General features: G+C 45.8%; 1 protein-coding gene and 1 pseudogene across 4 annotated transcripts in view; one reads left to right on the top strand and one right to left on the bottom strand.

Moving 5' to 3' along the window:
• Positions 1–4,232: 4,232 nt before the first annotated feature.
• On the bottom strand, positions 4,233–10,806 carry LOC143638512 (small ribosomal subunit protein uS2 pseudogene; annotated as a pseudogene).
• A 1,585-nt stretch (positions 10,807–12,391) lies between these two features.
• Iqsec2 (IQ motif and Sec7 domain ArfGEF 2) overlaps positions 12,392–25,582 on the top strand; it is an 82,945-nt gene continuing 69,754 nt past the window's right edge. For all 4 annotated transcript variants that reach the window (XM_077106278.1, XM_077106274.1, XM_077106273.1 and 1 more), the window contains exon 1: positions 12,392–13,264. In XM_077106278.1, the coding sequence (XP_076962393.1) occupies positions 12,558–13,264 (707 nt within the window). In that variant the 5' untranslated portion in view covers positions 12,392–12,557. The remainder of the gene's footprint in view (positions 13,265–25,582) is intronic.

The following is a 25,582-nucleotide window of genomic DNA, read 5'->3' as shown; positions in this document are numbered from 1 at the left end:
AAGCTCACTTTGTACTATTAAATATTCATTCTCATAACACTTTTGACTTTTTGAAATTATTATTCATGTATTTGTATGATTGTTTGTGTTTGTCATCCTCCCTCAAAAATGTGAACTCCTCAGGGCTGGGGCTGTGGCTCAAGTGGTAGCGTGCTTGCCTAGCATGCATGAGGCACTAGGTTTGATTCTCAGCACCACATAAAAATAAAATAAAGATATTGTGTCCACCTAAAACTAAAAAATAAATATTTTTTTTTAAATGTGAACTCCAGAAGAGCAGGAACTCTCTTTTTTTTTCTTCAGAGGAAAAAAAGTAACATTTATTCCTAACCTCATCACTTAGCGACAACAGTTTGAACAACTCAAGGTTTATCTGTTATGTAGTTTCCACAAATTTAGACCAAACTGTAAACACTGTTTTTTTAACCCATTTTTTCACCCATTTTTCATTTGCCCATATATCTAGATTTATTATCAGTCTTCTATAATATCGCTTCAGATGGTTACAAAGCATTACACCATATATAGAAACTACAAAGTATTTAACTGGTCCCTTATTGATAAATAATCAATTGCCAAGCATAAATTTTCTTTACCACTAAATGGCCAGCACCTGGAACAGTGACTGGACCCTAAGTCTTTAATGAATGGCTGCACTTGGGCTTGAACATTCACAGTAACTTGGAGCTGACTACTTTGGTCCATGAGGAAGCCAATGGCTCTTTGGGTAGTTTTGTGTGGTAGAAATTTTACCATTCTTTTGCGATAATGCTGAATTCTTGACCATATAAACAGAAGGGGAAAATGTATAATCATTAGAAAAGATGATGAGGAAGCATTTGATGAAACTTAGCCCCTATTCATGATGAAGTTCTTAGCATACTAGGAGTAAGAGGAAACTTCCTTAAACTGATAAAGATTATCCTCCAAAATCCTACAACAAACACTATACATAGTGGTAAAATATTGCAATTCTTTCTCTTTTTCCGAAACAAGATGCCCATGTCATCTCTTTTGTTTGATATTGAACTGGAGATCCTGCACAGTAAGACAAGGAGATGAAATAACAGAAAAAAAACATTTGGAAAGAAGAAACAAAACTGTCATTTAAATCTACTTTCTTATCTTTCACTCACTCCTCCTCCTTCTGTTTTCTGGAGGCCCACAGAACAAAGCTGTCCCCTTTTCTGCATAATAGTCCCAGTTCTACTCCCCTCTTTGGGCCTTGATCACCTCCTCTGAAAAAGGAAATTTGGAGTTCTATCTTCTCGTGCTTCTTTGAGTTCATAGTCTCCTTCCTACAGGCTAAACATTTCCATTTTCCTCAATGGTTCCTAATAGGGATAATTTCCAGATCCTTCCTTTCCTAGCAACACACTCAATTTTAGTTGTTTTTTTTTTTTTTTAGTTTTTTTTTTTTTGTTGTTGTTGTTGTTGTTTTTCAGTAATATGGTGCCCCAAACTGGGGCAGAAGGTGATGACAGGCAAGGGCTCAGAATGGTGGAAGTGGAGGGAATTCGACTGAAAATAGAACTTAAAAATGGTGGAGAGAGGAGGCAGAGGAGGAGAGCTGGAATGAGGGAGAAGAAGCCGGGAACAACATCTGAGGAAAAAGTGGCCTGGCTGGTGAGCTTGTGAGAGGTGCCCCATCTTCCTGCCTTATTTCCCTGGAAGAGAAGAAAGGTCTCCTGCATGGCTTGTGGGTACAGAGATGGGTACAGAAAGTGTGGTAGGCCACAAGCATTTGGTGCTTTGCCAGTCTGCCCTTCCAGTTTTCTTGCCTCTGGTCTTCAGGACCCTCCCTCTCATAGGTGGAGTAGGGGTAGAGGCAGGGGACATTGACAAAAGTCAGATCAGGATGGGAAGCGAAGCTGAACAGATCCAGGTCCCTGTCCAGGAGGCAGGAGCAGCCGCCACAGTGGGAGGGAGCAGCAAGCCAACAGCTGAGTGAGACAAGGCCTGGGTTATTTTTTTTCCAGTTTGTTGGCATGTGGGTGGATTTTTCTCCTTTTTTCTTCTCTCCTGCTCTCTGCCGTTTCCACAGAGATGTGGGAGTTTGCAAATTTGTCTCAGTGGAGGGGAGAGGCAAGAGCTGATTTGGGGGGTCCTTGTCAGGGACCAGGGGAGCAGAGAAGGACACTGCTATTTTGGCAGCAGGGAAACTAGGACCCATTTCCCTGGGGCAAGGAAGGCATTCATATTCTGCCTTTCCTCTAGCAGCTGCAGGTTTGCCTTCTCACCTCCTCTGGCTCTTGGCTCTCAAATCCATCCCACCTGGTGATTGCATAGGCTTCACTTCACTTCTCTTCTCACTCTGCAGTGCCAGATGCCCTTTTCTCAAGGCTCTGGACAAATTAGGGGCACACTTGAAACTCTCCTAAGCAAAGGCTGCTCTCCTTCCCAGTATCTCTGGTGATGGGGGTTGGGGAGGCCGAGGAGCATCTTTTTTTCCCCAATATACATTTTAAAAAGTTTTGTAGTTGTAGATGGACAGCATGCCTTTATTTTATTATTTATTTTTATGTGGTGCTGAGGATTGAATGCAGTGCTTCGCACGTGCAAGGCAAGCACTCTGCCACTGAGCTACAGCCCCAGATCCCCCATATACATTTAAATGATTTTTAAAAAGTACCTGGTTGGTTGTGGTGGCACACGTCTTCTCAGAAGGCTAAGGCAGGAAGATTGCAAGTTTGAAGGCAGCCTGGGCAACTTAGTGTGACCCTGTCTCAAAACAAACAAACAAACAAACAAAAGGGTCTGGAATTGCAGCTCAATGCTAGAGGAACTCAGGTTCAATCAATCCCTAGTACCCAAAAGAAACAAACAAAAACCAAAAGCAGTACCTGTAGCACATACTAAGAGCCAAATAAGTCTTTCAAGCTTTCAGAGGGGAAAGCTTTCCGAAAGGCTGAAGAGGTGTGTAGTTTAGGGAATGGCTTCTGGAGGATGTGAGACCTCAACAAACTGACAAAGGAGCTGAGAACATGCCAGGTAGGGGCAATGATCACCAGCCTGTGGGTCCAGACACCTAGATGCTGATACTGGTTCTGCCATTCATTGGTAATTTGATGCTGAACAAGGAAGTACTTTCCCTTCTCTTGAGCTTTGTTTCCTTGTCTGGAAAATGGGTTGAATCTCTAAAGCTCTATGGATCTATACAAATTTAATGTTGATTCCCAGTTTGGGGAGTTATGAGCCATATAATGCGATGATGTTTATGCAGAATGCATTGCACACCATCAAGGGGGTAGGATGACCAACTGTCCCGATTTGCCTAAGACTCAGAGGTTTTCTGGGATGTAAAAACAATGTACTAAATATACTAAAACAATCCTGGGCAAACTGGGACAGTTGGTCACCCTAACAAGGACTACATTCACTAATTATTATTTATATTATTATTATCATCATCATTATTATTATCATCATCATCATCATCATCATCATTATTACCACTAGAGGGCAACACTCGCTCATGGCTGGGAGTAGGTCTTACCCCCACCCAAAAGGAACAGAATGACGGGTGATTCCAGGACCAATCGATCCTCCCAGTCTTTCTCCTGGAGAGAGAATGCTGATGAAGACAGAGATCTGAATCCCAGGAGCTTCCTTTCAGCTCTGCCAGCCCCCTGTGGTCTGACTGCCAATTGTGCCTGAACCCCGACTAGCACACAGGTGCTGGGTCTGTCCCACTGTGGCAGAACAGCCTGCTTCTCAGGAACTGGGGAAATAGAGAGATGCTGACAAGTAGCTTTGGTTTGTCTGAACACAGGGACACTTTCACCTGGTTGTGTAGTTCTCCCTATGCCTTGGCTGACTGGCAACATACACATTCCACAAGAGCAGCTCCATTGATCCAAGAGCTGGCTTCCTCCTTCCGAAAGAATTGATTTCTGTATTACCTTCTACCTCTTATCCCACTGAATTGTAGTTATGATTTATCTATCTATATACCCCATTAAGTTGTTGATTCAGGCATTCAACAAACACAGATTGCTTATTGCTTACCTACCACATATCAGGCTTTTTGACAGACTTGTGTACAGTGGGGAACACAACAGACAGAATATCTGCCCTTGGAGAACTAACAGTCCAATGAGGGAGGCAGGAGGTAAACAAACAAAGAACTGCACGAATCAATATGTAATTACAAACTTGCTAAGTTCTGGGAAGGAGAGGACTTACTGAGCATGTGTCAGAGGGATCTGTGTAGTCTGGGAGTGAGAGAAGTTTCAGCTGATGAACTGACATTTGAACTGAGATCTGAAGGATAAACAGGCCAAGGCAGCAGGGAGAGCTTTCCACAACAAAAGAACAGCAGGTGTGCAGAGTCTGAGCCTAGTTGGGGTGTGGTGGGGGATGAGTGTTTGCTCCTTGAGGGCAGGCGGCAGCCTGACTCTTTCTTGTTCATCTCTTGCTGTGGCTCCAGGCCTGTGACACAGAGTTGTGAAAAAAAATGTTTCTGGATTAGAACTGATGGACTTTCTGTTATGGAAAGCATCATAGACTGGGTGTCAAAAGGCCTAGCTTCAGGGGCTGGGGATGTGGCTCAAGCGGTAGCGCGCTCGCCTGGCATGCGTGCGGCCCGGGTTTGATCCTCAGCACCACATACAAACAAAGATGTTGTGTCTGCCGAAAACTAAAAAATAAATATGAAAATTCTCTCTCTCTCTCTCCCTCTCTCACTCTCTCTTAAAAAAAAAAAAAAAAAAAAGGCCTAGCTTCAAGTACCAACCCTTCTGGGCAATTTGATTCAATTCAGTTTCTTCTTACTATGTACCCCACTAGGTGCCAGGACGCAGGGTCAAGCCCATTTAGGGGATTGAAAAATAAATAAAATTGTCTCTGCCTTTAAGCAGCTCATGGTGAGGTAAAGTAGCCAACAGGTAGACTGGTCTCTTTTTTTTTTTTTTTTTTTCAGGCTCTAAAACGAGGGGGTTTGGATTACATACTCTTTAAGGTCCCTTTCAGCTCTGATGGTCTTGACCTGTTCTTCTTTGAATAACAGCCAGTAAGATTGTGGTGGGGAGAAATAGAACAGACTTTTCGATTTCTCATGCCCTTATAGGAGTCACATGGGATAGGGCTGGAGCAGTGCAGGCTTGGTTCTGTTTATGGACCAACCATTTTTCCATTTATGAGTGTCTCTGGAGTAGTCAAGGCTCACTGCTTTTGGCTGGAATGTTCCAGCATTTGATAAATCTTTTTCTTTCCTGTTCCCCCTCCACACTTCCCCGCTCCCATCCAGTTTTCTTTTCTACATCCAGGACTGTGTTTTCAATATATCGGTACTGAGAAGAGTCTTTAAAAATTAACCCCTCCATCCAGTTTTTCCATTCCCTATGCAACAGATCCTCCAAATGAAGCCACACAGCCACTATTTGGAGACCTCCAGTGATATGCTCTGTTCACTAAGCTTCGCCTATGATAGTTTTCTTCCCTGGGATCTGTCGCCCTGTAATTTTCACCCATTGCTTCTGGCTGTGCCCTTTGGAGCTAAGCAGAATAATTCCACTACATTGCCTCCCTGACAGCTTATTGGATATTTGAAGACAGTAATCATGTCCTCATAAGCCTGTCCTCCTCTAGGCCAAATATCATCTGTTCCTTCAAATGTTCTTCATTGTTTCAAATCCCTTTAGCATCTGTAAATATAGTTTAGTTTATGTAGGATTTATATCTCGCCTACTTTAAAGAGGATATTAGGCGACTCGTCAGTTTATAACATGAAAGAAAGACAATTAGGGATAAAATGTGGAAGAAAACAGAACAGAGACCATGTAAAGGAAGTACGAATAGATGTTGCCAGGTACCTAAAATGAACTGGATTATAATTGGACTCTGAATTTGGCTCAAAGTTTTATGGCAGCTAGGACAAAATTGGAAACACGTTGGGTTATGTGGTTTCGTGTTCTGACAGGATCAAGCTTACAAATCATCTTCAGAGAGAAAATTTCTCCTAAAACAAAACTCCAGATTAACCTATTAGGATTGCTTTCTGTGCAGCTATTGGAGGCTGACAGGTACTTTGGTTACATCTCATACCATCCCCCACTAGGGGGAAGGGGCCTGGAAGGATAATTAATTAATTAGCCAAATGCTGTCTCAGTTTTAAGCACCGCTGTCTCTGTCGGAATCCCCGAGAGGAGTGTGTCTTCTTTTTTCCTTCTATGTTCCTCAAAGATAGTCACTTTTCTACCTTTCTGCCCTCTAAAGTCTACAATCTTAAGGCTCTTTGGAACACCAGACCCTGGAAATAGCCCATGAAAAGACCTGTATCCTGGTGGTACTGACCACAGCAATTAAGTGCTGATCACTTTTCTCTGGCTCTCAGTGTTCTCAACTGGAAAACGAGTTTATCTCTGAGATCCCTTCGGCTCTGATATTATTTCTAAACCCTCTAGGGGAAAGACTGGTGGGAATTTTTTTTCTGAGGGTGCTTAGAAGCAAACCCAGGGCCTCACACATTGCTAAGCACATGCTCTACTGAGATTCACCACCTGAGTTTTGTTTTTAATTTCAATTTTCCCATCTCGTGCTTGGCAGCTAACAAGTATAGGAGAAGGTCTGCTCATAGATAGAACTGTGAGAATCCAGTAGGCAAACCCAATTTGAACAGATGCCACCGTTGGATCTGAGGAAAATGTTTCATGGCTCTCTGTATCCTGACGAATTCTTGTTGACTGGATACTGGCAGTGGTGAGATGTGGATTTTAGGGTTCTTTCCTACTCTAGCTTCACATTCCTTGGCAGAACTGGTCCCAGGGTAAGGGGAATTTGAGCAATCACACTGGAGACTAAGGCTCTGGGAAATGACTATGGGAGGCAGCAGACAGGAAAGGAAGGTAGTGCTATAGTTTCTGCTGAGCAACCACAATGAACCAATACTAAAGTCATTCTGTGGTGTGAAATATTCAGTGCACACAATATACCTGTGGGCACCTCCCCACCTGCTATGTCACTCCTTTGCTTAAAAATCTTCTGTGACTTTTCATTGCCTATGAGAAAAGATTTCCCTTCAAGTTACAATAGGAACCCAGAACACAATCATATATGATATATGCTTGTGGCTCTCTGCTGCGAGACTGGGAGCTCCCTGAGGGGCTAGGCTATGTACTTGATTCACCCAGGCTCTCCTTTATCGTTCACTTGTCTTTCTCTTTCTCTATCTATCTATCTATTTCCCTCCCTCTCTGTCTCCTCTTTCTTTCTTTCTTCCTCTCTTCCTCCTTCTCTCTTTCTTTCTTTTCTTTCCTTCTTTCTCTCTCTATTTCTTTCTTGGGATTGAACTCAGGGGCACTTGCCCACTGAACCACATCCCCAGCCTTATTTTGTATTTTACTTAGAGACAGGGTCTTACTGAGTTGCTTAGCACCTTGCTTTTGCTGAGGCTGGCTTTGAACTCACAATCCTCCTGCCTCAGCCTCTTGAGCCACTGGGATTACAGGTGAACCATGCCCCATGCCTGGCTACCTTGTCTTTCTTTTGAGCACTATCACCATCTGTATTAGTCCGCTAGGGCTGTCATAACAAAGTATCACAAACTGGGTGCTGCCAACAAAAATCAATTATCTTGCAGGTCATGGTGGCACATAACCCCCAAAAGCTCAGGGGGCTGAGAAGGAAGATCACAAGTTCAAGGCCAGCCTCAGCAAGTTAATGAAGCCCTAAGCAATTAAAGCAAGATCCTGTCTCAAAATTTTTTTAAAAGAACTGAGGATGTGGCTCAGTGTTTAAGTGCCCCTGGGTTCAATCCTTGGTACCAAAGAAAGAAGGAAGGAAGGAAGGAAGGATGGAAGGAAGGAGGGAAGATAGATATGATTCTCTCATAGTTCTAAGGAATAGGAGTCTAAAATCAAGATGTCACCTGGGCCATGCTTCCTCTGCAGCCTCGAGGGAAGAATCCGTCTTTGCCTCATCCATCTTCTGGTGGCTGCTGCAATTCTTGGTGTTGCTTGTCTTATTACTCCACTTTCTGCCTCCATCTTCACATGGCATTCTCTCACACATGTGTTTCCATGTCCAACATTCCCTCCTCTTTGAGGATAACAGTCATTGGATTAGGACCCACACTAATCCAGTATGACCTCAACTTGATTATATCTGCAAAGACCCTTATTTCCAAATAAGGTCATACTCTGAGGTGGTTTTTTTTTTTTTTTTTTTTTTTTTTTTTTTTTTTTTTAGTGGATACAGATTTTGGAGGGATACTGTTCCTTGTCTCTCTCCCCTTTAGAATGTCAGCCCTATAAGGCAAGGGATTGTTTGGTTTGTTGCTATACCCTCATTATTTAGAGAAATGCCTAACAGATAGTGGACACTCAATAAATATTTTGTGAATGAAGTTTAGTACCCATCTGCCTCCATTCCCAGAGGGAATCTGAATGATCAGAAGCGGGGATGAGGTCAAGAATGCAAGAACAGGAATAATGCTTTGCAAATGTTTGCTGGATGAATAGAAATATTGACTGTCTATACTACTTTAACATTTACAGAGTACCTATTTTGTACAAGTTACCAGGAGAAGATACAAAGAAGTGAGAAGGAAGCAGACAAATATCCTGACTATACCTCCATGTGACAGTAGGCAGCACCCTCAAACTAAGTGATTAAGTGATTTCATATATGTAAAATATTTAGCATAGGGCCTGGCACATGGTAACCACCATAGAAGTGCTAGCTATTATTATCATAGTAGTTGTTATGTGCTAGCTCTCTGCAAAGTGTTAAAAAAAACAGCTTTATTGAGATATACTTCATGTGCCACAAAATCCACCCTTTAGAGGATATGAGTCAGTGGTTTATAGTGTATTAGCATGGTTGTGCAACCACTACCACAGTCTAATCTTAGAACATTTTCACCCCCCTCCAAAAAAGCCCCATACCAATTAGCATCAGCCCCAGCCCCACTCATGCCCTAGCCCCTGACAACCATTACTCTATTCTCTATACCTATAATTTATTTATTCTGGAATTTCATATAAAAGGAATCATACAATATGTGGCCTTTTGTGACTAGCTTCTCTCCTTAACATGTTGTCAAGATTTATCATATTTTAGCATGTATTGGTACTTCATTCCTTTTTAAAATTTTTTTAGTTGTAGATGGACACAATATCTTTATTTCATTTACTTATTTTTATGTGGTGCTGAGGATCTAACCAAGTGCCTCACACATTCAAGGCAAGCGCTCTACCACTGAGCTACAACCCCAGCCCCTTCATTCCTTTTTTTTTTTTTAAAGAGAGAGTGGAGAGAGAGAGAGAGAGAGAGAGAGAGAGAGAGAGAGAGAGAGAATTTTTTTAATATTTATTTTTTAGTTTTCGGCGGACACAACATCTTTGTATGTGGTGCTGAGGATCGAACCCGGGCCGCACGCATGCCAGGCGAGCGTGCTACCGCTTGAGCCACATCCCTTCATTCCTTTTTAATGACTGGATAATATTCCATTGTGTGGCCATACCACATTTTGCGTATCCATTCATCAGTTGAATTGGTTGTTTCCACCTTTTGACTATCACTTTTATTATTATTCATAAAGCTGCTATGAACACTCATGTACAAGTTTTTGTGTCGATGTATATTTTCATTTCTCTTGGAGAGATGCCTAGGAGTGGAATTGCTGGGTCATATGTGTAACTCTATGTTTAACATTTTGAGGAACTGCCAAACTGCTTTGCAAAGTGACTGTACCATTTTTACATTCCTGCCTGCAACAAATGAGGATTCCTATTTCTTTACATGCTTGCTAACACTTCCCATTGTCTATCCTTTCAGTTTTAGCTATCACAATCCATATGAAATGGAATCTCATTGTATGTGTTTAAGGAATTTATGTTTATTTTCCATTAACCTTGTGTCCATTTTCTGTTCAAGAGCCTGCAGAAGGACACCATTAGACCACTCAGTGGTTGTTCCTATCCAGTCAGGTGTATGAGCAGTGGGAGCTGCAGCCCAGTCTTCCTTCAGTGGCAGGCTGAGCACACCAAGCTATTGGAGAGAACTACTGAATAGGCATAGAGGGACTTGCATGCCTTCAGACCAGTCTGCACCTTGGGTTGAATAGCAGGAAACTCAGCAGCTGGAGAAGTTCATTGACCCTGAACTTCCTGCCTTGGTCTTTGCCTTTTCAGCAGCAGCCTGCTTTTCTTTTTCAATTTCCTCATGATCTCTGTAGAAGTAGAGATCAGGCATGACCTCCTATGAGTGTTCACAGGAGCTGGTGCCACACATGCACAGAACTTCCCAGGCCAATATCCACCACATTGGACCCACTGAGTGAGCCCCCTTGCAGTGCTGGGTGGCAAAGTTCATGTAGCACAGAGGAGAATCTGTGTTACATGGAGCCATGATAAGCAGGTTATCATAGGACTCTGTGAGAGGCTAGTAGTCAGCCCTGGGATCAGTGAGCACCAGCAGATGTGGCTCCCAGAAGGCTGCCTGAATCTGTTGAGTAAAAGTTCCAGAAGCCAAGTGCCCACTAATAGGAGTGGTGCCAATGGAAGTAGCAAGCTTCAATGCAGCCCATTGGCCAGTGTTTCTGGAGAAGAAAACACTGACATCAATTAAGTTTTCAGTAGTAACAATGGCAGAAGCTTCTCCCAGCTCCTTTTTTGATTTATGATGTAGATGTGGTCATTTTTCCTTTTGTAGATATATTGTTCCATTTGGAACTAAGTGAGTTACTGATGCAAGAAGTTCAAAGACATCCTCTTCCTCATGTGTAGGACATGAAGAGCTTTGGATATTGGAAAGTTTCCCTTTAAGTTACAACAGGAACCAAGAGCACTGCCTTACGGATATCATAGAAAGCTCATTGTGCTTTTGATTTGCATTTGCCTGATGAATAATAATGCTGAGCATCTTTTCATGTACTTATCGCCCATTTGTATATCTTCTTTGGAGAAATGTCTGTTCAAATTCTTTTGCCCATTTTTAAAAATTGGGTTGGCTTTTGTTGTAAGAGTTCTTTACATAGTTTACATACAAGTCCCTTATCAGATATATGATTTGCAAATAATTTCTCTCATTCTTTTCTGTGCAAGTTGTTTTTGAATGTTTTTTTTTTCTAAGACCACCTCTGTGAACTAAGTGTTTTGATAGGGAAATGGGAATTCAGAGAGGAAAAGATGGAATTTAAATCCAGTTTTGTATAACTATAAAACTCATGTTTTCCCCTCTTATCTCAATGTCCTCACAAAGATAAATCAAGACATGTTTAAGGCTTTAAGGAGCTCAGTCTGGAAGAAGATATAAAGCCAAATTCCATTTGTCCCAAAAATGCCACAAGAGAGGGGCAGAGGAAGTGTAGTGGGAAGTCAAATGGCGGGGGGACTTCTTACTGGGGAAATAAGAGTTGGCTTCAGTAAAGTGGCATTTGAGTTAATTCTCGAAGGATGGGAGAATGGGATGGGTACAGTTTCATTGGATGGAGATGATGGAATGAATGAGGAGAGCATTTCCAAAGGAGAGCGGGAAAAGAGGGTTGAATGAATGGAGCTTTGATCCCAAGTTTAACTTTGACGGGGAGTCCCAGGGCTTGTTGGAATGGAAAACCCTGGGACTGCCTTGGTTGAAGCCCCAGGGACTGGCTAAGATCTGGTTGGCTAGGATAGGGAATCTGGGCACTGGCTTAGATGAAAAGTTTAGGGGCTGGCTGGAGTTGGGGGATGCCTGGGATGTGTGTGTGTGTATGGAGTTCCAGGTGTTTCCTGGGACTGAGGGAGCTTCACACTGACTGGGCTGGAGGGACATGGGGCTGACTGGGATAGGAGGAGGGTCCAGACTAGGACTGGAGACCCAGAGACTATCCATGGTGGGGGCTGGACAGAGGTCTCCGGAGACAGGAGGTCCAGATGTTGTCTAGGATGGGGTATCTGACATTGCTTCGGGCTGGCAGACCTACGGTTCGGGAGAGAATCCCGTCTGTTGTCTGGACTTGGGGACTGCCTGGGATGGGTTTTTTCAGAATGGCTTGGATGAAGACCCTGGGCCTGGCGAACCCCAGAGAGATGTTGGAACCTGGTTATAAGGAGAGATTCTTTAGGCTGCATTTGTGAAGTGAGGACCCTGGGACTGGTGGGTGGAATGAAGAGATCTCCTGAAGGATGTGATGGGGCTGGCCCCGGCCGGGCGCCGGTGCCTAGGGGCTGGTCCAGCTGCGGGTGCGGGTGGCGGCTGCAGGTGGGGCGCGCGGGGGCGGGCCGGGCGAGCAGGGTGGGGGCAGGGGCGGGGGGCGGGCCGGCGGCCGGGGCGGTCCCGCGCGGCCGCGCTGCGCAGTGACTCCGCAGCGGGCGGAGCGCCGTGGGCCGCGTCCTCCGGAGCCGTGGCGGTGGCGGCGGCGGCGGCGGCGGCAGCGGCAGCCTCAGCTCCTGCTCCCCGTGCCGCCGGCCCCAGCGCTGTCTCCCGGGCCCCCCCGGGCCCCCGGGCCCTCAAGCCCGGTGCGCGCCCTCGCGTCCCGCCGGCCCCCTCCCCCGGCTGGGCCCGGGGGAGGGTGGCGCCGTGAGCGAGCGGGGACTGGGCTCTCCTGCCCCTTCCCCTGCCCCTGGGCCGCCAGGATGGAGGCGGGGTCGGGGCCCCCCGGCGGCCCGGGATCCGAGAGCCCCAATCGGGCGGTGGAGTACCTGCTGGAGCTGAACAACATCATAGAAAGCCAGCAGCAGCTGCTGGAGACCCAGCGGCGGCGCATCGAAGAGCTGGAGGGCCAGCTGGACCAGCTCACCCAGGAGAACCGCGACCTGAGGGAGGAGAGCCAGCTGCACCGCGGGGAGCTGCACCGGGACCCCCACAGCGCGCGGGACAGCCCCGGCCGAGAGAGCCAGTACCAGAACCTGCGCGAGACCCAGTTCCACCACCGCGAGCTGCGGGAGAGTCAGTTCCACCAGGCGGCTCGGGACGTGGGCTACCCGAACCGGGACGGCGCCTACCAGAACCGGGAGGCTGTGTATCGGGACAAGGAGCGGGACGCCTCCTATCCGCTCCAGGACACTACCGGTTACACAGCCCGTGAGCGCGACGTGGCCCAGTGCCACCTGCACCACGAGAACCCAGCCCTGGGTCGCGAGCGTGGCGGGCGGGAGGCCGGGCCAGCGCACCCGGGCCGCGAAAAGGAAGCTGGCTATTCCGCCGCGGTGGGCGTGGGGCCGCGGCCACCGCGGGAGCGGGGCCAGCTGAGCCGTGGCGCATCAAGGAGCTCCAGCCCTGGCGCTGGCGGAGGCCACAGCACCAGTACCAGCACCAGCCCGGCTACAACCCTCCAGAGAAAGTAAGGAATGTGTTTGTACCCCCACTTCCCGCTCTTCCCCTGTTAGCTCCCTCTCCAACTTGTCCGACTGATAAAGTAAGAAGCTCGTGTCTGATTCCATGTCCTCTTCTCCTGTCCCAACCGGGTGAAGCCAGGTTCTCCTCGTCCAGCCAACACCCTTTCCCTGGCCAGGGCACATTGGGTTGGCCAGATGAGTGCAGGCATCTCTCTTCTCCCAGTACCGCTGCCAGTGAGGGACTAGAGCAGTCATCACCGCCCCCCCCCTCCGCTTCTTCAACCCGTAGCTGCATCCTTGCCAGAGGATGGGTTTTCATTTATTTATTTATTTTGGCTGTGCTGCTTGGGGTTTTTATTGTCAGTGATGGTGTCAACTCAGAGCCCCAAGGGAAAGGAACCCCCTTCTTTTCTTTTTTCTTTCTTTCTTTCTTTCTTTCTTTTTTTTTTTTTTTTTTTTTTTTTTTCCTTTTTTCGCCTGATCTTGTCTCCCCTGTTGGTCTCTGGCCTCCACTCCATCCTTTCCCAGAGAGGCAGGTGGGGACCAGAATGGCTGCTGGAAGCTGAGACATCCCTCTGAGGGGAACTGCAGCACATCCTGGCCAGGGGGGGAGCAAAGATGGGGGAGCAAAGATGGAGGCCAGGCCCTTGGCTAGTTCCTCAAAGTCCACCCCCTCTCCACCCTTCAAGAAAAACAACACCCATTTAAAGAGCCCTACCAGGAAGGGAAGCCTACAGATTTCCCCTCTGTTGGATCGGCTCCAGTTCCTGTGCTGGGGTCTGTGTGTCTATTTGGGACACCTTGGCAATATCTTCTGGGTTGGTGGGACATGGGCTGGGTCCACTTTTTCCATGTAGATCTCATCGTGTGCTGATTGGGATAAACATATCAGGCTGAGAGTCAAGGGTGTGCAGGCTCAGGGGGATGCCCTAAAGGCTCCCTTATTGCTTTTCTGCTGTATTGGAAAGAATACTGAATTGGGAGTTAGGAGACCTGGGTTACCCTTCCAGCTCTGCTATAGATTGACTTTGTGACCTTGACTGAGTCCCTTCTTCTCTCAGTTCATCAATTCCCCTATGTCTTTTTTAATGGTGAGGTCTGCTGTGGATGCTTTTTAGGGACCCCTCCAGCTTAGATTCCATGGTTCTCTGACTAATCCAGCCACACTACAGAGCAAGCCTGAAGTCCTCTAGCGAATGGACAGGCTTCCCCCTCCTCTCACTGCTCAGCTGGTCCTACCATGTGCCACAACCAGTGGAGTGTCTCTTGGAGGCTGGGCTGGGGGTGGGGAAGCCTTCTGCCTCAGGAAATCTGCTGGGAGACAGCTCTCTGCAACTCCCCCGTGGTGAGGCAGCAGGCTGGGGTGCTGGGTTGAGATGGCTGGGCCCCAGGAGCAGCAGCTGCAGCGTGAGGGCTCGGCTGGGCTCCACTGCAGCGCACCCTCAGCTGAGTCTTGGTGTAGACTGCTCCAGGGTAGTCTGGGGGCCAGGGGAATAGGCTTGCCTGCCCAGGCAGAGCTACTGGGAGCCCAGTTGAGGGGACTGACCATGTACACCATGGGGCACCACACTGGAAGAGAGATGCAGGGAGATTAGGGCCTGTTTAGGAGAGGGCCATGGTTGGGTGGGGGCATTGTGGTCCTGGAATCTGACTGCAGAAGACTTTTCTAGAGGGGGCAGGCTTGTGACAGAGGGAGCAGCTTCATTATGTATGGTTCCAGGGAGCAGAAGCAGGAACAGTGGGGACATTTGAGATAAAATCAGGAAGAACTTTACAACCTGGCCACTGGTGATGCAGTAGATTGCCTCAAGGCGTGGGGGTGGCAGCTGGCTGTACATGTCCAGCAGAGGCCTGGTGGGGATCCAGGAGAGCTGAAGAAAGTATAAGACCCAAATGGGGTATAAAGCCCAGTGAAATGATCTGGGTCTTCCCCAATTCCAGTATTTCATTGCCCTCACATTCTCTATCCTGCAGACACAGGTCTGAATCTCTTGGTTGGCTGGAAGCCCATTTGCTCTTGTGCCATCCTTGAGGGCTTGCCTCTTGTTCCATCTTTGTGTGCACCTTCCAGGTCGCTCATTGCATATCCTTGTTTCACATTTCCTACTGGATTAATAAAGGGGTTTAGATTGTACTTTGAATTTCTCTCCTAACCACTTATTAACTATTCACACATCCTTGATTACCTCTTTTAGTCTTCACAACAAGCTTTGTGCAGTGATTATTAGCAATTCCATTTTAGAGATGGCAAAACTGAGGCTGCAATGTGAAGGAACCTTGTTCAAGGTTATGCTACTAGTTGCTAATGGAGCTGGTACTAGAACCCAAGTGTGTCTGTCTTCAAGGCACATTATTTGTTCATGAGTGTTCTCCAACCCCTAGGAGTGTCTTGGCCTTGGGTCCTGAACAGGTAGATACTGAACTGGGAGAGGCCAGAAGAGCCTTAGGTATCTGCAAGGTTTGAGTTGGAGGAGATGAGTCTGGGATGAGTGGGGGAGTTGACAGGGAGGAAGGAATATTGTTTCCCTCTTGTACTCTCCTCCCAGCAAGGCATTAGGAGGACCTGGCAGTGTAGTAGCCATTGGTGTCACTGCTGCTGCTGTTAAGTGACTCTCCTGCTAGGCCTTTCTGGGTTTGTAAGGAGTGGGTGAGAAGGCTGCTGCTGGAAGCGCAGGCAGGCAGGGTGGGAGTTCAGCAGCAGAGGCTGCAGCATTGGGGGAGGACAGGCAGAGCTGGGTGCTCCTGGTCCCCGGGCTCCCTCTGCTGGATGAAGAGGGGAGAACGGGGCTTTGGGCTGAGCTGGAGCTTGTTGGGGGCCACTCTGCCTAGGGATTTTCTTTAGCCCTCCCAATGACCCTGGGCATTTGTCACCGCAATCCACATGTTATAGCAGAAGAAACTGAGGGCTTCGAGAAGCAAAGCCCACAGAGGTCATGCTACTAATAAGACAGACTCCCGATCCTGTGGACTTACCTTTCCCTGCATTGGACATCAGCTGTCATTCCCGTCACCATCCATATCAGCCATCCAGGACTCCCACATCCTCCCACACTGTCACTTCTGGACAGGTTCCAGGATGCCAGTATCCCTTCTGCTGTGCTCTGGGTGTGGCTTTCCTAGTGCAGTATAGAGCTAGATGAGTCCCTACATCCTTCTGGTCTCTGGTCCTCTGTTTGTGAGGGTTTCGTTGATTTGTCTAGTAGTTGTTGGTCTTAACTAATGCTCAGATCTTTTTACCTGGAATTGTCACCCCCACTCCACCATCCTGCCACTATCAGAGAAGAGCTCAGCTTTCCTTGTTGATCTGGCCTGGCCCCCTGCAGTTCTGGCACCTGGAATGATTTACAGGAATGCTCAGGGCCCCTTCTGAGGGGGTCACTGTGGAGTACCCCACGCTGAAGAGAGCTGTGTTTCCCACGCTTTTTGCATGGGCCCAGCTCTGGCTCTGCTGTAGGTGGTGGTAGGCTGTAGCTGGTATGGTGGTAACTCTCCATCCTCTGTCCCCACCCACCTCACAAGCTGGCTCACATTTGGGGACAGCAGCCTGAGGGACCAACCTGGTGTTCTTGACAGCCAGGGCAATGCGTGGTCTACTGTTTGGCTGCCAGGCTGTCCTCCGCAGGCAGTGGGGTGCTGGTGTGCTCCCTGCACGGACTGAGGCTACTGAGAGGAAGCAAGGGAGAGACTCAGCCCAAGGAGAGGCTCTGGAGAAGCCTGTCTCCTTTGGGGTCTTGGGTTCTTTTCTCAGGGGGGTTTCTCCCACCCCCTAACAGGGAAAACCATTTATATCCCCCTCACACACTGTGTTATGAGCATCATGCTCGTGTGGGAGGAAATGATAATGTTGAGTTTAATGAGAATTAGAGGAGTCTTGCTTTTCTGTCTAGATCTAGGGCAAGAATGGAGTTGTCATCCACAAATATTTCTTGGCTGTATGCACAGAGCAGGAGGGGCCACCAGGCTGAGCAAAAACCACCATGATCATGGCGCTTGAAGAGCCCCTCTCTCATTGGCCAGGGAGACAAGTCTGCAGGCCCAGTTCATGCCATAGAGATGGGGCTCAGGACCAAATGAGTAGCAAAGGTGGTGAGGAATGGAATTTCTCAAAGATGGAGGAATCAGGGAAGGCCAAGCCAAGGACCTAGGCAGTGGGGAAAGGGGCTCTGAAGAAGGGTGGGTGGTACCTGGTATCTGACGGGGGGGATTGTGAGGAAGACACCAGACTCAGGCTTGTCACCTGCTTTCTACCTTTTCTTCCTCTGTTATCCTGCCTACCATGGCCTCTGGGTTTGCTGGGAGCATAGTAAATGCCTGGAGCATGGTGAAGAGGCCACACAGGTACTGAATGAGGCTCAGCCTTCCGTATAACAGGTACTATACTATGTGGTTTTATATAATAATAGCTAACATTTTCTACTGTACTTACTGTGTGCCAGGTCCTGTTTGTTTTAAACACTTTCCATGTAGTAATTTATTTTGTCTTCATGTCAAGCCTTTCATGTAGAAATTGCTATTAACTCCATTTTACAGATGAGAAAACTGAGGCTCAGAAAGGTTGGCTGGCATACCCAAGATCAGTTAATAAATAAGTGACAGAACTGTGAAGGAGCTAAATGGGAGCCTGAAGGAGCCCAGGTGGTGGGGATCCAGGGTTCATGGAGTTCTTACCCATAATGCAGTACTACTTCTTGTCTTATTTTCACATAGAATCCCTGCCAGGTGGATGCTATCAGCCTCATTTTTCAGATGAGGAAATGAGGATCAGATGGGGGCAGTGACCTGCCGGAGGTTGCACAGCTGGATAGGGCCTGGAACTGTCTGGTTCCCATTTCTGTAGAACACCTTTCCCCTCCTGCAGGTTGGGTTTAAGGACATCAGAGCCACTCCAAATGAGGCTCTGGCTTTTCCCCTACAGAGTTCCCAGGACTACTGCTTGAAGCAAGGCAAGTTCCCACTCATAATCACCTCCTCATCTTTGCCATAGTGTGTGTGTGTGTCTGTCTGTCTGTCTGTCTGTCTGTCTCTCTCTCTCTCTCTCTCTTTCATTGTCAATGGGCCTTTATTTTATTTATTTATATGTGGTGCTGAGAATTGAACCCAGGGCCTCACACATGCTAGGCAAGTGCTCTACCACTGAGCCACAACCACAGCCCCTGTATTAATCTCTTAATAGATCTTGCTCTGGCTTCAATAATTCCACTCTCTGGCCTGCAAATTCCTTCACCTGTAGTCCATGGTCTTCTTAGGGATCTGACCCCAACTTCCATTTCTCATCTTTTTGTAGTCTCTTTCTGACAGAATATGCTCCAGCCGCCCTGGCTGGTGTGCCCTGTCATTAGCCCACCCAGGCCTTTTGATAGCCTTTGGATCTTGGCTTATGCTATTCCCTTCTCCCAGACTGCTCTGTCTGGTTCCTGAACTGAACTTAGCTGTCACCTCTCCCATGTTTATTTGATAGTCCCTAAGGATGTTCAGTTTATCCCCAACAGTTTTAAGGAACAGTCTGCCCCTTTTTATACCTTAATGGTTGTTTACATCTTGTGTCTCCTCCAATAGACTGAGAGCGCCCCAAAGGATTCATATTTAACTGACATATATTGAGTGTGTATTGTGTGTCATATATGTTGTATGTATAGGTACTGGGAGCATGAGTGAAGGAATGAAAAAGCTTGGAAATACACAGCATAGCACAGAACACAGTAGCTGCTCAATCAAAGCTGACTAGACAAATGAATGACTCATTAAGTCCTGGTGAACTAATGCCAGGGGTACCTCATTTTTTTCTCTCTTCTGGAACTCCCTTTGAGAGAAATGACAACTTCAGAATTATACTGGCTTTTTGCTGTTTTTTCCTCATGCACTCTGAAGTCATCTGGCCTTTGTTCTCTCTGCTTCTCATACCCACCAGTCTCCCAATTCATAGAGTGACAGAGAAGCAGAGTTGGATGAGCCTTTAGAGACATACAGGCCAATATGCTCATTGTTATCTCTCTCTACCATACTATGGCTGTGTCTTGCCATGGTCTTGACTTTTGATGTAAAATCTTCTTTTCTGAATAGAGGATAGAGGCTCACCTAGGACCTGTGTGCAGTCACCCAGCCCAATGAGAAGTTGTTAATTTATACATCATATTTATTTGTCTTGCAGTGCTAGGGATTGAACCCAGGACCTTACGCAAGCTAGGCAAGTGCTCTATCATTGAATTACCAGTGTGCCCCCCACCCCCATATCTGTTGAATCTTTTTAAAATTTTTATTTATTTTTTGGTACTGGGGATATTAAACCCAGGGGTGCTTAACCACTGAGCCACATCCCCAGCCCTTTTTATTTTTTTATTTAGAAACAGGATCTTGCTTAGTTGCTCAGGGCCTCGCTAAGTGGTTGAGCCTGGCTTTGAACTTGAGATCCTCCTGCTTCAGCCTCCTGAGTTTCTGAGATTACAGGCATGTGCTACCGTGCCTGGCTTCATTGAATCTACCAAGCTCAGGTCCTGGGCTAGCCACAGTGTCTTGGGGTGGGAAGAAGACCTGAACCCTCTGGCTCATTTCCTGCTGTACTCCCTGGAAGGATAATAAACATTGGACATGGGGAAGAGTGATGAATAAATGACTTATTTCCTCCCTTGGGGGAACTCTTTAGGGCAAGATGATTTGCTAGCAACCCTAACTTCCCCATGGTATTTAGTCTGTCTCCAAGCATCCAAGTTGAAAGCATTTACATGGGGCAACTCATTCCCAAGTGCTTAATAGCTTAAGCTCCTTGGAATCTTAGTGTTCAGATAAAGTGTGGTGCCCTGGAGGGAGGACTTCTTGTGACTCTAGGCATCACATCACTTTTGGAACCTCACTTTTTTCCAGTAGGAAACAAGGATTCTAGTGTATTTTTTGATATGTAATATTCCCACCCCCCACCATAAAAATGTATCAGAAACTTTCCTGGCTGCTTCTCATGCTTGTCAGGGTCCTGATCAGTCTGGAAAGCTGAAGGCTGAGGATGGAAAAATATTAGATGGAGCTGCCCTGCCCCCTAGAGGCGGAGCATAGCAAATAAAACAACAACAAGAAGACTTCCCATCACATCCTTTTCAAAACAAAGATGACAAGCCAGAGCTACACAGCCCATCACAATTGTTTGTATAACATCTGAGCTGTAAATTTATCACTCCTATCACATAAGAGGTACCATTTCACTAATACCATGTGCATTTCCTTGGAGCTATATGGTTTTTAAAAAACTGAACAGTTTATTATTAATTGACAGTAATTATATTGGAGCTATGGTTTTTTTTTTCTTTTCTTTTTTGGTACTGGGGATTGAACCCAAGGGTGTTCTATCACTGAGCTACATCCCCAGTCCTTTTATTTTATTTTGAGATAAATTGTCTAGCCTATCCTCAAACTTGTGATCTTTCTGCCTCAGCCTCCCAAGTCACTGGAATTACAGGTGTGCACCGCCACGCCCAGTGGAGCTATGGGATTTTTATACCTTTTGAAAGGGGTAATATGACTACTTGTGTAGGCCTTATGATTTCTTAATGGATCCTAGGATACAGTGTACCACACTTATCTGGATCAAAGCAATGTTTTTCTCACTTTAGAATTATTGTCATTATGTCTGTGATGAAAAGTACCTAACTTTTACTTACCCAAAATTTCCTTATAAAACAGGGAGGCATCTTACACAACTGCATGTCTGATATGCTAGCCACTTCACAAACAATCCATCTCATCATGGTTATTTTTTTCCCCTAGTACTGGGGATTGAACCCAGGGGTCCTTTATCACTGAACTACATCGCCAGCCCTTTTATTTTAATTCTTATTTTGAGACAGCATATATACTAAGTTATAGAGGCTGACATCAAACTTGTGATCCTCCTGCCTTAGCCTCCCAATTCCCTAAGATTACAGGTGTATGCTACTGTGCCCGGTTTCATCATTATTGTCAGAATTAAATAAGATGACATAGTTGAAGTGCTCAGCACATAGTATGTGTTTCCTCAGCATTAAGCATTATTATTAATAGTAACTTCACAAAGCTCTGCGCTAAGGGAGGGCAGAAAGGACAGGCCAAGTGGGAGCTCACCACATTTCTGAGAAAGAGGTCAGTGCAGTGAGTATCATGCTGTGTCTTGTACCCTCGCAGGCAGAGAGTTCTGTGATTTGTATTATACGGTTCCTGACCTCAGAGCACTCATTGTTGGGTGGAGAAGATGGTTGTGGAAACACAATTGCAATGTGGGGTGCAATGTGCTATGCTTGGGGAACTCAGGGGGCCAAAGGTGCCCATAGGAGGGACATCTACCCAGATTGTGAGGGGAAGGCTTCTTGGAGCTAAGGATCAGAGGATAACTACGAATTGGCTAGGTGAAAAGATACAGTGTGCTGGGGTCAAAAGGGAGGGTGAGTGCTGGGCACTGTAGGTGGCATATGTCTGTAATAACAGTGGCTTGGGAGGCTGAGGCAGGAGGATTGCAAGTTTAAGGCCAGTCTGGGCAACATAATGAGACCCTGTCTCAAAATGAAATAAAAAGGGCTTGGATGTAGCTCAGTGGTAGAGTACCCCTGGGTTCAATCCCCAGTGCCTGAAAAAAAAAAAGAAAGAAAGAAAAAGGGGAGAGAGGTAAGGTAAATTACAGGGTATGTGTTGGGGGAAGAAGCACTTTTGTCTGTTTAGTACAAATTCAAGAACCACCTGGGAGGCAGGTGGGGTCGGAGAGGAGCTTGGAGAGTTGGCCAGCCTGGATCACGAGGATCCTTGAAGAACAGCATCAGGAGGTTTATGCTGTTGGAAACCGGAAACCAGCATGGGGATTTAAGCTGGAAGGAGGTATATCCATTGTACATGACAGGGAGGGGGCACATGGATAGTCATGTTTTGAAGAGATTGCCCCTGGAGGGCAGATTAGAAGAAAAATTGGAGGACATGCAGTGAGGAGGCTGGTGCAACAGTCTAGATGAGCCATGAGAGACAATAAGACGCTTGGCAGTGGCAGTACAGATCACCATGGGGGAAGACGGATGATGGCAACATACTGACAAGTGCTGTGATGGAGGGAAGCACAGGCCACTGCAGGTGCTCAGAGGAGCATCAAGGTTATAATGATACCAGCGTTGAAGTCAAGAAACTTCAAGGTGGAAGGGTCCTGAAAAATCCTACAGCTCAAGGCATTCGTTTTACAGGTGAGAAGACTGAGGCCCGGGGAGAGAAAGCACTTGTGTAAGGCCGTACAAGGTTTGAGAGCTCTGAATGGAAGAGTTGCTCTAGTACTAATGCCAGTATTCAAAGCATCTTTCCTTAAATGTGCTATTTCCTGCCTTGAAATCTTATGAAGGTGTTGGGGATCATTATTTTTGTGTTGTACATGTGACAAAACCAGAACTCCAATAAGGTTGGGTGACTTGTTGGAGAGGAGGTAATGAAGAGAAGGCATTGCATAAAGGGGCTCTAGCTTAGATGGCACACAGACCCTTTTATCTGTTCTGTATCTTTAGAAATCACAGCTGCTGGATTCAGAGCTAGGGCATGAACCCAGGGTTCTCTTGCCCCACCCAGCCCAGACCCGGCCTTCTTTCTGCTGATTTCTCCCTTAGGTAGCTCATTTAGATGTAACTGAGACAACTCTGGGGCAATTTCTAGACCCAGACCCAAGCTTGTCCCCCTCTTTCTGTTTTCATAAAGGAAGGGAGACTGCATGGATTATTAGTGTGTCCCTATAGCCTTGGGCAGGGAATCTCTGGCCTAGCTGTCTTTGTTTTGGGGCCCTGTGGTATGATGCACAAATAATGAGCTTTTTACACAGACTTGGATTTAATCTAGATTCTACTCCAATCTGCTGCATGCCCTCAGCAAAATCATTTTACCTTTTCTGAGTTTTTGTTTTCTCATCTATAAAATGGGATAACAATGCCCGTCTCTTAAGATGAACCAAAACAATTTGAATGGCATTCCCTGCTACTTACACGTGTTTAAAAAATATCTGTTTTCCTTCTCTTACATGAAATCTCTCATGGACAATGACTTGAAGAATCCAGTGTGAGGCAAAGTTTCCTTCCTCTGAAACCTGGTTTATTTCCTCCTTCCTAATATGAGGCTGTCACATTTCATTGAATCTTGCTTTTTGCCTCTGCTACCAGTTAATTTGAAGTACAGCTCTAGCATCTTTGTTGATCTCTGTTTTTGAGATCTTATTTTGTAGTTCAGTTTCTACATTCTGTCCTTATGTGTGTTCTTGGAGTGAGCAACTTCAAATCCTTTGTGACTCAAGCAGGTATAAATAACTAATAGGTGTAAATAGTTGAATGAATGGAAGGCTGGAGAGGTTGGATTGGGGATGGTGAGATTTAAAGAGGACCAGAGGATGGTGCAGGCTGTGTCAGCTGAGGAGGTACCTCCATGGATGGTTGTAGGAGCTAAAGAAGTTGTTATCACTGGGTCATCCCTTACCTACCTCTCTTGCTTCTGCTTTAAAAAGAAGCAAAGCTTGGAGAACAGGACCTCTGCTCATCCAGAATCATCCCCTTTATATTTTTTATGTATAGTGTAGGATACAGAGGTCTAAGAAAGAGAAAGGATTTGTTTTTTTTTAAGTACCACATAGTTACTTTTTTAAAATTATTTTTTAGTTGTAATTGGACACAATACCTTTATTTTATTTATTTTTATGTGGTGCTGAGGATTGAATCCAGGGCCTCACATGTGCTAGGTGAGCACTCTACCACTGAGCCACAATCCCAGCCACCCCCCGAAAGGACTTGTTTTTAGAAATTAAATAAAATCACTGCACTAGTCTCAGTTACTTGGAAGGTTGAAGCAGGATGATCACTTGAGCCCACACATTCAAGAGCAGCATAGATAACAAAATAAGACCTCATTTCTGTCTGTCTGTCTGTCTGTCTCTCTCTCTCTGTCTCACACACACACACACATACACACACACACACACACACACACACACGGTGGCAGATGCCTATAATCTTAGTGTTTTGAGAGGCTGAGGTAGGAGAATCACAAGTTTGAGGCCAATTTAGTAAGGCCCTAAGTAACTTAACTCAGTGAGACCCTGTCTCAAAAAACAAAAAGGGCTGGGGATGTGGCTCAGTGGTTAAGCAACCCTGGGTTCAATCCCTGGTACTAAAAAATAAAGCAACACATATGCATAATTTTTTAAATGCATTTTTATTTTTAATTGACATATGGTAATTGTATGTATATATGGGCACAGTATACATGTATACAATATTTAATGATCAGATGAGGTTAATTAGTACATCCATCACTTCAAACATTTATGATTTGTTTGTGTGGGGAACATTCAAACTCTTTTCTACTAATCTGAAATGTTCCATTGATTGCTGTCAACCATAGTTATCCTTCTGCCTATAGAACATTAGAACTTAGGCCTCATATCCACCTGCATCTTTATACCCATTAATCATTCTCTCTCTATTCCCCTTTCCTCTGGTGCCCTCCCCAGTGTCTGCAACCATTATTCTGTCCTTTACTTCTATGAGATCAATTTTTTTAATTTTGTTTTTTCTTTCTTTTATTATTATTGTTGGGGGTGTACTGGGTGTTGAACCCAGGGATGCTGTACCACTGAACCACATCCCCAATCCTTTTTATTTTTTTTATTTGAGACAATGTCTTACTAAGTTGCTAAAAGTCTTGCTGAGTTGCTAAGGCTGACTTTGAATGTGGGATCCTCCTGCCTCACTCAGCCTCTTGAGTCACTGGGAGGCGACTCAGGTGGTGTGGTGCCTAGTAAGATCAACTTTTTAGCTTCCACATATAGGTGAGAGCATCATACATACACAATTTTAAAAAGGCAAATAGTAAGGACTTGTACAGTTAAAAATAAAACCTTCTTGGGGATGGGAATGTGGCAGGAGGATCACTTGCCTGGGTTTGATTCCCAGCACTACAAAACAAAACAAAACAAAACAAAACTCCTAAAGTCTACCCGCCTCCCACTTCCTAGCCCCAAGATGTAACTACTTTTATCATTTTGTTTTTCTGGTGATAACTTCATATCTCTAAATAACATGCTTCAACAGTTATTTCTTCATTTATCAGCTTTGAACATTATCTCCTGACCTCTTGCTTCTGTGACAAATGATAATTTAGCTTGTTTGCAACACTTGCTCTTTCTCTCCCCCATCTCAAATTTCTATTGTTATGTTACTATTTGGTATCCTCTCTTGGTTACCTTTGTAACTTTATTAGATAGTATTTTAAACTGTGATTTCCTATTCCTACAATTTTCTGGGTTTACGTAATATTTCTTGATCAGTTGCTTTGCAAGACATAGATATTATTGTTCC

The sequence above is a fragment of the Callospermophilus lateralis genome, chromosome X (assembly GCF_048772815.1).
Source record: "Callospermophilus lateralis isolate mCalLat2 chromosome X, mCalLat2.hap1, whole genome shotgun sequence".
In the NCBI taxonomy this organism is placed as follows: domain Eukaryota; kingdom Metazoa; phylum Chordata; class Mammalia; order Rodentia; family Sciuridae; genus Callospermophilus; species Callospermophilus lateralis.
The sequence above is the reverse complement of the archived record's forward strand: the minus strand, read 5'-3'. Positions and strand labels throughout refer to the sequence as shown.